Source organism: Salmo salar, chromosome ssa17 (assembly GCF_905237065.1).
Source record: "Salmo salar chromosome ssa17, Ssal_v3.1, whole genome shotgun sequence".
NCBI lineage: Eukaryota > Metazoa > Chordata > Actinopteri > Salmoniformes > Salmonidae > Salmo > Salmo salar.
Window position 1 is genome coordinate 36,488,651 of NC_059458.1, and position 15,850 is coordinate 36,504,500.

General features: G+C 41.5%; 1 protein-coding gene across 2 annotated transcripts in view; it reads right to left on the reverse strand.

Annotated features, from left to right (window-relative positions):
• Positions 1 to 12,087, reverse strand: part of LOC106594300 (gastrula zinc finger protein XlCGF26.1-like) — a 96,516-nt gene extending 84,429 nt beyond the window's left edge. The window contains exons 1-2 of one of the 2 annotated variants that reach the window (XM_045698524.1): positions 11,847 to 12,087; positions 4,741 to 8,473 (exon numbers count right to left, since the gene is read on the reverse strand). In XM_045698524.1, coding sequence (XP_045554480.1) covers positions 6,645 to 8,473; positions 11,847 to 11,949 — 1,932 coding nt within the window. In that variant the 5' untranslated portion in view covers positions 11,950 to 12,087 and the 3' untranslated portion in view covers positions 4,741 to 6,644. Of the gene's footprint in view, positions 1 to 4,740; positions 8,474 to 11,846 lie in introns of those variants that run through there. The other variant, XM_045698525.1, reaches the window with a different exon arrangement.
• Between the last annotated feature and the right edge of the window lie 3,763 nt (positions 12,088 to 15,850).

The following is a 15,850-nucleotide window of genomic DNA, read 5'->3' on the forward strand; positions in this document are numbered from 1 at the left end:
CCTCAGAGGTAGGGGGGCCAGCAGGCCAGAGGTGGATGAACGCAGTGCCCTTGTTTGGGTGTAGGGCCTGATCAGAGCCTGAAGGTATGGAGGTGCCGTTCCCTTCACAGCTCCGTAGGCAATCACCATGGTCTTGTAGCGGATGCGAGCTTCAACTGGAAGCCAGTGGAGAAAGCGGAGGAGCGGGGTGACGTGAGAGAACTTGGGAAGGTTGAACACCAGACGGGCTGCGGCGTTCTGAATGAGTTGTAGGGGTTTAATGGCACAGGCAGGGAGCCCAGCCAACAGCGAGTTGCAGTAATCCAGACGGGAGATGACAAGTGCCTGGATTAGGACCTGCGCCGCTTCCTGTGTGAGGCAGGGTCGTACTCTGCGAATGTTGTAGAGCATGAACCTACAGGATCGGGTCACCGCCTTGATGTTAGTGGAGAATGACAGGGTGTTGTCCAGGATCACGCCAAGGTTCTTAGCACTCTGGGAGGAGGACACAAGGGAGTTGTCAACCGTGATGGCGAGATCATGGAACGGGCAGTCCTTCCCCGGGAGGAAGAGCAGCTCCGTCTTGCCGAGGTTTAGCTTGAGCTGGTGATCTGTCATCCACACTGATATGTCTGACAGACATGCAGAGATGCGATTCGCCGCCTGGTTATCAGAAGGGGGAAAGGAGAAGATTAATTGTGTGTCGTCTGCATAGCAATGATAGGAGAGACCATGTGAAGATATGACAGAGCCAAGTGACTTGGTGTATAGCGAGAATAGGAGAGGGCCTTGAACAGAGCCCTGGGGGACACCAGTGGTGAGAGCGCATGGTGCGGAGACAGATTCTCGCCACGCCACCTGGTAGGAGCGACCTGTCAGGTAGGACGCAATCCAAGCGTGGGCCGCGCCGGAGATGCCCAACTCGGAGAGGGTGGAGAGGAGGATCTGATGGTTCACAGTATCAAAGGCAGCAGATAGGTCTAGAAGGATGAGAGCAGAGGAGAGAGAGTTAGCTTTAGCAGTGCGGAGAGCCTCCGTGACACAGAGAAGAGCAGTCTCAGTTGAATGCCCAGTCTTGAAACCTGACTGATTAGGATCAAGAAGGTCATTCTGAATATACATATATACAATATACATTTACCATATTACAATGTAGGCTATGTGTTACAGCACTACTTTTGGTGTCCCCCTCAGGAATTGCTCTTGAGAAAATTTCATGTAATTGTCCCCTCCAAAGTTGATATCAGATTTTTGCCCCTGCTCACAGCCAAAGTCAACCATTTTAGATTCATGCTGTGAGGTGGGTGAGTTTATGCCACATGCAGATGCAGAAGGGAAAGCGCACCTCTTGACCTGCATGTGCATAATGTAGGTAAAGGTGCAGCCTCGTCTCATAGACTAGAGGTAGCATAGTAAATATAAATCCGGGACTCAAAATAGTGTGATATGTTACGCTAACATCAAGTCGGTGACCCGATCCTGTAGGTTCATGCTCTACAACATTCGCAGAGTACGACCCTGCCTCACACAGGAAGCGGCGCAGGTCCTAATCCAGGCACTTGTCATCTCCCGTCTGGATTACTGCAACTCGCTGTTGGCGGGGCTCCCTGCCTGTGCCATCAAACCCCTACAACTCATCCAGAACACCGCAGCCCGTCTGGTGTTCAACCTTCCCAAGTTCTCTCACGTCACCCCGCTCCTCCGCACACTCCACTGGCTTCCAGTTGAAGCTCGCATCTGCTACAAGACCATGGTGCTTGCCTACAGAGCTGTGAGGGGAACGGCACCTCCGTACCTTCAGGCTCTGATCAGTCCCTACACCCAAAGAAGGGCACTGCGTTCATCCACCTCTGGCCTGCTCGCTTCCCTACCTCTGCGGAAGCACAGTTCCCGCTCAGCCCAGTCAAAACTGTTCGCTGCTCTGGCACCCCAATGGTGGAACAAGCTCCCTCACGACGCCAGGACAGCGGAGTCAATCACCACCTTCCGGAGACACCTGAAACCCCACCTCTTTAAGGAATACCTGGGATAGGATTAAGTAATCCTTCTAACCCCCCCCCCCCCCAAAAAAAAATATAGATGTACTATTGTAAAGTGGTTGTTCCACTGGATATCATAAGGTGAATGCACCAATTTGTAAGTCGCTCTGGATAAGAGCGTCTGCTAAATGACGTAAATGTAAATGTTACGGTTTTATGGTTACATAAAACAGATGGTTACTTAATAAATGGAATATGGTGGTGCTGTACTGTAACAGTGAGCTGAGCCAGTTGAAAGTAAAATAACATGGCTGACTTACTTAAACAAATGTGCTTTCTACTGACAATTGAGATGTACAACCTATGGCATAAGGGGACGACAAGCGGATAAGAGGCAATCCGTAATTTCGATTAAGACATTAATGAGTGAGCTAGGACGGACGTTGTCAATATAACTGTTTGTTCAGCACTTTTCAAATGTACAGCGACAGAATTCAGAACATGGGCCCGTACGCCAAGTCAGAACCATAGGATAAATAAAAGGGCACATAAGCAGACAATGAAAATTCTTACAATATTCAATGAATACATTTCTCAAAAAGAGGTTATAGGCTACATGTGAACCACCAAGTCAGAACAGTAGTCAAAATTAAGAGGTGAAAATAGACCAAATGATTAGGGTGAGGCACATGGCTACTAACATCTTACTACACAACATACACTGAGTATTACTTTCTTAGCTACAGTATACATATCTCCCTGGCATACTACATCATTTATGCGTAAAGCATACAAGACATTTTTGGACTCACCTTGTTGTGCTGTACTCACTTGAACAGGAAGGTGGAGCAGTGGTCCTTCGTGGTAATATTTTGCCATCAAACTTTGTCATCAGTCTGGCATTCTCTGGATTTATGATGCTTTCAAGACAACTGGGAACTCTAGTGATTGCTTTGCAATAGTTGCAGTTAGCAACTGGTTCCTTCCAAACCACTCATTGTTGAATTTGCAATTTCCAACTTGTTGTGTAATGTTTATGTCAAATGGCCGATGAGCACCGATACATTTTATCTATAATTTCTCATTATTTCTCTTCATATGACAAAGATTAAAAACGATTTCCCAGTATAGTCGACTTGATTAATGATGATGACCGCCATATATATATGCTAAATAATAATAATAATAATGTGACACTTGTCCTACTAACACTGACTAATTGAGGAGAAATGTATTTACTGTGATATGTGGTTGTCTCACCTGGCTATGTTAAGATGAATGTACTTAATGTGCTGGTGACATCACAGGGTCAGAGAGAACTCCTGACTGTAATCATACAAAAACACTACAGGCACTCAGCCCATAAGAACCATTCATACAATCAGATCTAATATGAAGAACTGAATACAACCATAAGAACCATTCATACTGTCAGATCTAATATGAAGAACTGAATACAACCATAAGAACCATTCATACTGTCAGATCTAATATGAAGAACTGAATACAACCATAAGAACCATTCATACTGTCAGATCTAATATGAAGAACTGAATACAACCATAAGAACCATTCATACTGTCAGATCTAATATGAAGAACTGAATACAACCATAAGAACCATTCATACTGTCAGATCTAATATGAAGAACTGAATACAACCATAAGAACCATTCATACTGTCAGATCTAATATGAAGAACTGAATACAACAATAAGAACCATTCATACTGTCAGATCTAATATGAAGAACTGAATACAACCATAAGAACCATTCATACTGTCAGATCTAATATGAAGAACTGAATACAACCATAAGAACCATTCATACTGTCAGATCTAATATGAAGAACTGAATACAACAATAAGAACCATTCATACTGTCAGATCTAATATGAAGAACTGAATACAACCATAAGAACCATTCATACTGTCAGATCTAATATGAAGAACTGAATACAACCATAAGAACCATTCATACTGTCAGATCTAATATGAAGAACTGAATACAACCATAAGAACCATTCATACTGTCAGATCTAATATGAAGAACTGAATACAACCATAAGAACCATTCATACTGTCAGATCTAATATGAAGAACTGAATACAACCATAAGAACCATTCATACTGTCAGATCTAATATGAAGAACTGAATACAACCATAAGAACCATTCATACTGTCAGATCTAATATGAAGAACTGAATAAAACCATAAGAACCATTCATACTGTCAGATCTAATATGAAGAACTGAATAAAACCATAAGAACCATTCATACTGTCAGATCTAATATGAAGAACTGAATACAACCATAAGAACCATTCATACTGTCAGATCTAATATGAAGAACTGAATACAACCATAAGAACCATTCATACTGTCAGATCTAATATGAAGAACTGAATACAACCATAAGAACCATTCATACTGTCAGATCTAATATGAAGAACTGAATACAACCATAAGAACCATTCATACTGTCAGATCTAATATGAAGAACTGAATACAACCATAAGAACCATTCATACTGTCAGATCTAATATGAAGAACTGAATACAACCACAAGAACCATTCATACTGTCAGATCTAATATGAAGAACTGAATACAACCATAAGAACCATTCATACTGTCAGATCTAATATGAAGAACTGAATACAACCATAAGAACCATTCATACTGTCAGATCTAATATGAAGAACTGAATACAACCATAAGAACCATTCATGCTGTCAGATCTAATATGAAGAACTGAATACTAAAGAGAAGAAGAGGTTGACCAGTACATATTCATGTAACTTTATTTTTCATTGGCAGATCAATAAAGTTTGCTTCAATGCAGTTATCCAAACACATTCATGATCAGTAACTAAAATAACTAATCTAGTTTTAAAGACAATTAATAAATACATGTATTCATTGCATAAGCTGTGTATCATTAAATAAAGTAAAATAATCCCCCCAAACTAGTGGTGAAAAGTGATCATCATACCATCTCTATCTGATACATGTTAGGGGTGGAAGGTAGCCTAGTGGTTAGAGCGTTGGGCCAGTAACCAAGAGGTTACTAAATCGAATCCCTGAGCTGACAAGGTAAAAATCTGTCGTTTTGCCTCTGGACAAGGCAGTTAATCCACTGTTCCTTGGCCATCATTGTAAATAAGAATTTGTTCTTAACTGACTTGCCTCATTAAATAAAGGTTCAATAAAAAAATGTGTCTACTAGCTCATTCCCACAGAACACTGCAGACGGACAACCTGGTCTCAGAGAAAAACGTATTATATATTACAAACACATCCGTGCCACTCCATTTAGTATGTCAGGTTTCATTACATTGGCCTACCAATATAAACTGAACTAAAAAATAAACAAAACATGCAAAGTGTTGGTTTCATGAGCTGAAATAAAAGATTCCAGAAATGTTCCATATGCACAAAAAGCTTATTTCTCTCAAATGTTGTGCACAAGTTTGTTTATATCCCTGTTAGTGAGCATTTCAGCCTTTGTCAATATAATCCATCCACCTGACAGGTGTGGCGAATCAAGAAGCTGATAAAACAGCATGATCATTACATAGGTGCACCTTGTGCTGGGGACAATAGAAGGCCACACAACACAATGTCACAGATGTCTCAAGTTTAGGGAATGTGTAATTGTCATGATGACTGCAGGAATGTCCACCAGAGCTGTTGCCAGAGAATTCAATATTTATCTCTACCATAAGCCACCTCCAATGTCTTTTTAGAGAATTTGGCAGTACATCCAACCGGCCTCACAACTGCAGATCACATGTAACCATGGCAGCCCAGGACCTCTTCACCTGCAAGATTGTCTGAGGAGGGGGGGGGGGGCTGAGTAGTATTTATGTCTGTAATATAGACCTTTTGTGGGGAAAAACTCATTCTGATTGGCTGGGCCTGTCTCCCAAGTGGGCCTATGCCCTCCCAAGTCCCACCCATTGCTGAGCCCCTGCATGTGAAATCCATAGATTTGGGCCTCATTTATTTATTTCAATTGATCGATTTCCTTATACGAACTGTAAATCTTTGAAATTGTTGCGTTTAGATTGTTGTTCAATATAATATGACTTGTAGGATGTATGGTATGTTATGAATTACAATTCGTATATTATTTTACGCATTGCTATTTATACAATATGTTACCAACTCGTATAATGTATGATATGTTACGAAATCCAAGTTGTTGTTGCTAACATTAGCTAGGTTAGGGGTGAGGGGTTTAAGGTAGAGTTAAATGGGTTTAGGGGAAAGGTTAGCTAACATGCTAAGTAGTTGCATGCTAAGCTAACATGCTAAGTAATAGCTAAAAAGTAGTAAGTAGTTGCAAAGTTGCTAATTAGCTAAAATCCTCCTTGATGAGATTCAAGCACACAACCTTTGGCTAGACGTTTGAGTTACACGCCCACCCTTCTACAGAGCAGGAGTAAGGTGTGTTTTACGTTGGTGTGTTAAGTTGCTCTGGTGAGAGAAACTCACCCCACAGTCAGAGCAGAGGTAAGGCTTCTCTCATGCGTGTGTTCTCTGATGAACTTTTAGCTCAGTTGATGTTTTGAAGCATTTTACACAGTCAGAGCAGGAGTATGGCTTCTCTCCTGTATGTATGTTCATGTGATTTTAAGTGGGAAAGTTGAGTGAAACTAATTCCACAGTCAGGGCAGAAGAAAGGCTACTCTCCTGTGTGTGTTCTCTGATTAACTTTTAGCTCTGTTGATGTTTTAAAACATTTTCCACATTCAGAGCAGGCATAAGGCTTCTCTCCTGTGCGTGTTCTCTGATGAATTCTTAGCTCATTTGATGTTTTAAAACATTTTCCACATTCAGAGCAGGCATAAGGCTTCTCTCCTGTGTGTGTTCTCTGATGAACTTTTAGCTCAGTTGATGTTTTGAAATCTTTTACACAGTCAGAGCAGGAGTAAGGCTTCTCTCCTGTATGTATAAGTTTATGTGTTTTTAAGGTATACAATTGGGAGAAACTCTTCCCACAGTCAGAGCAGACGTAAGGCTTCTCTCCTGTGTGTGTTCTCTGGTGAACTTTTAGATCAGTTGACGTTGTGAAGCATTTTCCACAGTCAGAGCAGGAGTAAGGCTTCTCTCCTGTATGTATAAGTTTGTGTGTTTTTAAGGTATACAATTGGGAGAAACTCTTCCCACAGTCAGAGCAGACGTAAGGCTTCTCTCCTGTGTGTGTTCTCTGATGAACTTTTAGCTCATTTGATGTTTTAAAACGTTTTCCACAGTCAGAGCAGTAATAAGGCTTCTCTCCTGTGTGTGTTCTCTGATGTACTTTTAGCTCAGTTGATGTTTTGAAGCTTTTTACACAGTCAGAGCAGGAATAAGGCTTCTCTCCTGTGTGTGTTCTCTGGTGAACTTTTAGATCAGTTGACGTTGTGAAGCATTTTCCACAGTCAGAGCAGACATAAGGCTTCTCTCCTGTGTGTGTTCTCTGATGAACTTTTAGCTCATTTGATGTTTTAAAACATTTTCCACAGTCAAAGCAGAAATAAGGCTTCTCTCCTGTGTGTGTTCTCTGATGAACTTTTAGATCAGTTGATGTTGTGAAGCATTTTCCACAGTCAGAGCAAGAGTAAGGCTTCTCTCCTGTGTGTATACGTTGGTGGGTTGTTAAGGTACCCAGATGAGAGAAACTCACCCCACAGTCAGCACAGACGAAAGGCTTCTCTCCTGTATGTATACGTTCATGTGTTTTTAACGTATGCAATTGGGAGAAACTCTTCCCACAGTCAGAGCAGGAGTATGGCTTCTCTCCTGTATGTATACGTTCATGTGATTTTAAGTTACCCAATTGGGAGAAACGGTTTCCACAGTCAAAGCAAGAGTAAGGCTTCTCTCCTGTATGTATTTGTTGGTGTGATTTTAAGTTGGTCTTTTGAGAGAAACTCTCCCCACAGTCAGAGCAGAAGTAAGGCTTCTCTCCTGTGTGTGTTCTCTGATGAACTTTTAGATCAGTTGATGTTGTGAAGCATTTTCCACAGTCAGAGCAGACATAAGGCTTCTCTCCTGTGTGTGTTCTCTGATGAACTTTTAGCTCATTTGATGTTTTAAAACATTTTCCACAGTCAGAGCAGTAATAAGGCTTCTCTCCTGTATGTATGCGTTCATGTGTTTTTAAGTGGGAAAGTTGAGAGAAACTAGTTCCACAGTCAGAGCAGAAGAAAGGCTTCTCTCCTGTGTGTGTTCTCTGATGAACTTTTAGCTGAGTTGATGTTATAAAACGTTTTCCACAGTCAGAGCAGTAATAAGGCTTCTCTCCTGTGTGTCTTCTCTGATGAAGTTTTAGCACCGTTGATGTCTTGAAGCTTTTTCCACAGTCAGAACAGGAGTAAGGCTTTTCTCCTGTGTGTATTTTTAGGTGTATTTTTAGCTTTGATAGAAATGGGAAAATCTCTTCACAATGTGGGCAGTGATGAGACCTCTTAGCTCTGTGATCTTCCTGCTGTTGCTCTCTGGATGTAGAGAATGTCTCAACATGGTGTCCTGTGTGAACATCAGAAGAACCAGTCAGTTGAGCCCTTTTAACATCAGTAGTTTTCAAAGTGCTTAACAGAAACCCAGCCTAAAATCTCCAAAGAGCAAGCAATGCAGATGTAGAAGCACAGTGGCCACAAAAAAATTCCCTAGAAAGCAGGAACCTAGGAAGAAACCTAGAGAGGAACCAGGCTCAGAGCGGTGACCAGTCCTCTTCTGGCCATAACGGGTGACAGGTAGCCTAGTGTTTAGAGCAACCGAAAGGTTGCAAGATCGAATCCCCGAGCTGACAAGGTAAAAATCTGTCATTCTTCCCCTGAACAAGGCAGTTAACCCACTGTTCCTAGGCCGTCATTGAAAATAAGAATTTGTTCTTATTTGCCTAGTTAACCTGTTTGGGCGCATGTCCAAATGCTAGCGGGACACGGACGACAACATCCGGTGGAATTACAGAGCGCGAAATTCAAAATACAAAAATCGTAATATTAAATATTCATGAAAATACAAGTGTCTTACATCATTTAAAACCTTGTTAATCCAACTGTGTTGTCAGATTTCCAAAAGGCTTTACGGAGAAAGCATACTATGCGATTATCTGAGGACAGCGCCTCACGTCAATATACTTTTTCAACCGGCACAGGCGTCACAAAATCACAGACAGCAATTAAATAAATCACTTACCTTTGAAGATCTTCCTCTGTTTGCAATCCAAAGGGTCCCAGCTACACAATGAATGTTTTTTTCGTTCGATAAAGTCCTTCTTTATATCCCAAAAATGGCAGTTTAGTTGGCTTGATTCAGTAATTCACTCGTTCAACATGCACACAAACGAATCCAAAAAGTTGCCAGTAAAGTTTGTCCAAACAAGTCAAACGATGTTTCTAATTAATCCTCAGGTATTCTAATATATAAATAAACAATAATATTTAAGACGGAGAATAGTGTGTTCAATAGCGAAGATAAATAATGTAGAGCGCGCTCTCGTTGATACACGCAACATGACTACTTTTCTAATGGGGGACACCTTGGAAAAACTACAAATAGTTATTCATTTTTCAAAAAACAAGCCTGAAACCCTTTCTAAAGACTGTTGACATCTAGTGGAAGCCACAGGAACTGCAATCTGGGTCCAATCTATTTGTAAATGCCATAGGCAAGCATTGAAAAAACCTGTGACCTCAAAAAATAAAAATTCCGGATGGATTTTCCTCGAGGTTTTCGCCTGCCATATCAGTTCTGTTATACTCACAGACATTAGAAACTTCAGAGTGATTTCTATCCAATGCTATCAAGTATATCACGGGTGATAGTTAAAAAACTCATCACTGTATCCTATATCAACGTGGGTTGGGCCTCTCTATCTGTGAGGCGAGAGCAACATGCTCTCTTGTTTATTTATAAAGCACTTCTTTTAAAACTACCTCCATATATATCATCATTAATTTCCACTAGATATACTAATTTTAAAACCAGATCACAGATGTGGATTACATTAGAGACTCCTGCGGTCTCCACAGAGTTGGGTAGGACTGCCTTTAGTTCCTTTGCACCTTATTTATGGAACAAACTGCAGATCCAACTTAAGTTAGACACTCTGGTGTCCCTTGCCCATTTAAAAAATGTTATGGAACATCAATATGATGTTGTCTGTGATTGTTTCTGTTGAATTGTGTCTTTGTTTTGCATGTTTGAAATGTTCTTGTCTGTATGCCTAAAACTGTACATGTCAACATGTTTACACAGGGCACAGCCGTAAAAGAGATCCAGGTCTCAGTCTGTTTTCCCTGTTAAAATAAAGATTAAAAAAAAATATATATATATATATATTTTTATATATATATATATGCATATCCTAGCTTCTGGGCCTGACATACAGGCAGTTTACTTTGGGCACATCAGTCATCCGAAATTCCGGACAATAACCAGACAATAAGGAAGTTAAATAAAAGGTTAAAAAATATATATAAAAAACACTACCATTAGTGCTGAAATAAATAAATTCAAAAGTTTGGGGTCACTTGCAAATGTCCTTGTTTTTGAAAGAAAATAAAAATTTTGTCCATTCAAATAATGTCAAATTGATCAGAAATACAGTGTAGACATTGTTAATGTTGTAAATGACTATTGTAGCTGGAAACTGCTGAAGATCTCGCTACTCCCTTCACAGAACAGAGCAAACTGGCTACAATCGTAGACCACGTGTAACAACGTCAGCCCAGGACCTGAGGTGGGTCTGGCTGCCGAGTGGGTGGGCCTATGCCTTCCAAGGCCCACCCATGGCTGCATCCCTGCCCAGTCATGTGAAATCTACAGGTTTGGGCCTAATTCATTTCAATTGACTGATGTCCTTATTATACATATATTTATTACATTTAACCTTTATTTAACTAGGCAAGTCAGTTAAGAACAATTCTTATTTACAATGAAGGCCTTCCGGGTAACAGTGGGTTAACTGCCTTGATCAGGGGCAGAACGACAGATTTTTACCTTGTCAGCTCAGGGATTCGATCCAGCAACCTTTCGGTTACTGGCCCAACGCTCTAACCGCTAGGCTACTTAATGTTTCCTTGGGCAAATATTCCCAGATTTTCATAAAAACAGCCAAACACGTTCTCTCGTTTCTGCGTCACCAAATGTTGCACGAGGCAAAAGAGTAGGCCAGGTGAGCATCAATCACTAGTTCGGTGCAGCAGACTGCAGGGGTGTAGTGCTGCAGGAGCGATGCGCCGCCACAATGGTGTTTGTTTAGTAAAGCTAGATCAATGTCTTGGACGATCACCTAATGATTAATTAGTAGTCCACATAACCAAATATTATAGCATAACATTACTGTTACAACAAAAACAACACCTCATTTCTTACGAGATTTTAGAATGGTTTGCTGAATCGTCCCAAACTCAACAGCGCGCGCCATTAGGCAGAATGTGCTTTGATTAAAAGAAAATACAGGAAGTCTATATAATTTAATACCATCTTCTCTAATTTGCTAACCAAACAGTAATTCAAGAAGATGTAAATGCATATTCCCATGAAATTGATTGAGATCAAACGATTGGCATGCAGACGCAGCTTGGTCATTTCACTGGTAAAACATTAAGAATTATAATTCAATATTGACAGTGATGATGTCATGGCCTATTTTGAAATGAGGTATGCCTAACTTGGTGATCGAGGGTATTAAACATTTCCAACGTTCTTGAGACAATGTGTGGGCATAGGCAGGCGTTACAAGTTTTTAAAAATGTTGCTTCGCTGTGAAGTCTTGAGTGGTTCAGGGATGTGTGATGTCAGAATTACAGAATTCAACCTAGCAATAGACTGGGTCATAACTTATGGAGGTCTAATTTATGAAGATAACTTATAGATAGAACCAGCTGTTTACCATGATTAACAGTTGTCCTAATCTTCTCCTCGGCTTCTTCATCTTTAATGTTGACATTCAGCTCCAGTGTTTGACTGCAGTCTTCCAGCTTCACTGATGCCATCTCTGGATCCTGCAGTGCAAACTGGGCTCCACTGTCACAATCAGGACCCAGTGACTGTAGGTTTGGACTCAGTGTGGAAGGAGAGAGGCAGGCTGGGTTTGTCCTCACTGTTGATGTTACCGGCCTAAGACTTAATCTGAGTCAGCCTGTAGTAATAAAGACAAACGGACACAAAAGTTATTGTCTCGACAGTTCTGGCACTTTAATCTGTAAAAATATATTCTCTTTTTTGTTGTTCAATTAACTAATTTCAGTAGATCAGGTAGCTAATCCTTGACAAAACATTCATTCACAGACACAAAGTACACATTTTAAATTGCACAACATAAGTGCACTTAATCTATAGTAGATTTCCTCAACTCACATAAATGACTCAAAAACCATTTAGTACAAGGTTGCAGTATGTTTTAGGCAGCACTATGTACTATTTTCCTGAATAACTTTGTCTTCACTGTATTATTTCACTCACATAAAACAATTGTATTTCCCATTCACACCATAGTAAGATAAATAGATAGATAAATATAGAAACAACTGAATGTGTCTGAATATTAGTACACATGTAAAGAACTGATAATCATTACATTCAGCTTCAAAACTGTAGTGCAACTGAAATGTTTTCTCTCTGATGAGGCACTACCTGCACTGAAGTCCGTTGATGCAGACCTCCTATGGTATCATGGTGGACCTCAAACAAACGTTTAAGGTTCATGTCTGTCTAATTCTGTACTAATAAAATAAACTAAGAAATCCCTATTAACTTCTACCACACCCCCCTTCCCCAAAAACCCTCACACACCCCTAATAAACTTTATCAATAGATCCCTTTCTGTGTTTGCAAACATTGGGGGTTTATATCATGCTGAGACAATCCACCCTTAGGTTATCCAGCTTATCAAAAACCATGCCAACAGTAACATCTGTTACCACCAACAACTCTGCTGAAGTTTACAAGATAACTTTAAACCTGGTATTTCTGCTATATACAATCCAAGTTTTGATAAGCTTACCAATGAAATCTATGAAGTACATTTTATTAAATATTAAAGTATCCTTTGTCACAGCGCATTTATGGGCGCAAGATTTCTGAACAGGCCTCGAAACCATGTCAGGACTAGTAGGAAGACCAGTTCTGACAGAAGGTCCTCTTACTACAGGACCAACCATGGAAGCTCCATCAGTCTGACAGTAGGTCCTCTTACTACGGGACCAACCATGGAAGCTCCATCAGTCTGACAGTAGGTCCTCTTACTACAGGACCAACCATGGAAGCTCCATCAGTCTGACAGTAGGTCCTCTTACTACAGGACCAACCATGGAAGCTCCATCAGTCTGACAGAAGGTCCTCTTACTACAGGACCAACCATGAAAGCTCCATCAGTCTGACAGAAGGTCCTCTTACTACAGGACCAACCATGGAAGCTCCATCAGTCTGACACTAGGTCCTCTTACTACAGGACCAACCATGGAAGCTCCATCAGTCTGACACTAGGTCCTCTTACTACAGGACCAACCATGGAAGCTCCATCAGTCTGATAGTAGGTCCTCTTACTACAGGACCAACCATGGAAGCTCCATCAGTCTGACAGTAGGTCCTCTTACTACAGGACCAACCATGGAAGCTCCATCAGTCTGACAGTAGGTCCTCTTACTACAGGACCAACCATGGAAGCTCCATCAGTCTGACAGTAGGTCCTCTTAGTACAGGACCAACCATGGAAGCTCCATCAGTCTGACAGTAGGTCCTCTTACTACAGGACCAACCATGGAAGCTCCATCAGTCTGACAGTAGGTCCTCTTACTACAGGACCAACCATGGAAGCTCCATCAGTCTGACAGAAGGTCCTCTTACTACAGGACCAACCATGGAAGCTCCATCAGTCTGACAGAAGGTCCTCTTACTACAGGACCAACCATGGAAGCTCCATCAGTCTGACAGTAGGTCCTCTTACTACAGGACCAACCATGGAAGCTCCATCAGTCTGACAGTAGGTCCTCTTACTACAGGACCAACCATGGAAGCTCCATCAGTCTGACAGTAGGTCCTCTTAGTACAGGACCAACCATGGAAGCTCCATCAGTCTGACAGTAGGTCCTCTTACTACAGGACCAACCATGGAAGCTCCATCAGTCTGACAGTAGGTCCTCTTACTACAGGACCAACCATGGAAGCTCCATCAGTCTGACAGTAGGTCCTCTTACTACAGGACCAACCATGGAAGCTCCATCAGTCTGACAGTAGGTCCTCTTACTGTGGGGCAGTGCCCCTGTGACAACAATTTTGGAACCCCTTGTGGCCCCCCTAAATGTGGCGTATGAAATACTTTCTACATAACAAATTTTTGCTATCGTTCTTTTTTTACATCCGTTATTAGACAGTGGGAACGCAGAACACTAATGATTATGAACATGGTCTTTTGCCTGCTAATGCCTGCAATGCAGTGAAGAAAACGATATGATACCAATAACGTCTAATGTAACTGGCCCCTCTAACAGTACAACTGGCCCCAGCTTCGCCCCCCCAGTTGAAATGGTCTAGAACCGCCACTGCTTACAGTCTCTGCATATGATACATCATGACGGATTCTATCTCTGAGCATCTCTCTGCACCTGGCATCCACAAAATGCTGCTCTGTGTCCTAATCACAATTGAAACACTTAACCGTCACATTGCTCCAACATTCACCAGCTACATGTCCCACTCTTTGGTATTTAAAAACACTGTGATGATTCACCGTTGCTGCTCCAGTTTCAACTGTTCTGCTATGGAACCCTGACCTGTTCACCGGACGTGCTACCTGTCCCAGACCTGCTGTTTTCAACTCTCTAGAGACAGCAGGAGCGGTAGAGATACTCTGAATGATCGGCTATGAAAAGCCAACTGACATTTACTCCTGAGGTGCTGACTCCTGAGGTGCTCACCCTCGACAACCACTGTGATTATTATTATCTGACCCTGTCGGTCATCTATGAACATTTGAACATCTTGGCCATGTTCTGTTATAATCTCCACCCAGCACAGCCAGAAGAGGACTGGCCACCCATCATAGCCTGGTTCCTCTCAAGGTTTCTTCCTAGGTTCTGGCCTTTCTAGGGAGTTTTTCCTAGCCACTGTGCTTCAACACCTGCATTGCTTGCTGTTTGGGGTTTTAGGCTGGGTTTCTGTACAGCACTTTGTGACATCAGCTGATGTAAGAAGGGCTTTATAAATACATTTGATTGGCTGATTGATGAGGCTGGGTCAAATTCTCTGACATTGAAGCTAAGGAATCCTATTCTGTACTTTTCCAGACAAAACCTTCTCAAACCTCAACAGCACTGATAAGCTTTCACTTCTTTAACCTTCTTTCCTACTGATCAACCTTTAGGCTTCAACCACTCTGTCTCCCTTCACATGTTCTTTAACAATATCATCCATGGACATTGATATTGGGACCTCAGAGATTACTCCTTTCAATTTAACATGGCTTCTGAGCTTCGTCCCATAATGATTTTCCAATAGAAGAATCTTCCCTTGCTGAACCTGACTAGCACAAGATATTAACAATCTACCATTTTCAATTTTTCATTTCACCTTTATTTAACCAGGTAGGCTAGTTCAGAACAAGTTCTTATTTACACGGATGCGGCCCAGTTTAACTTCACCTCTCTTTATGGCCTTGGTTAATCAGATAGGGTGTAAATGAGGCCCTGTGGTCTCCTCAAACACCATCCCAACTTTCCACTGTGACACATTATTACTATAGCTCCCTACCTTGGGCCTCTTTAGAGTTTCTATACTACATGCGCCACTGCTTCCAGTATCATTATCTCTGTTCTTCCTATGTCTTTCCACTACAGACCATTCACATTCTAGGCCCTCATCCTCCCGCTCCATATCATCAGAACTGTCCCCCACATT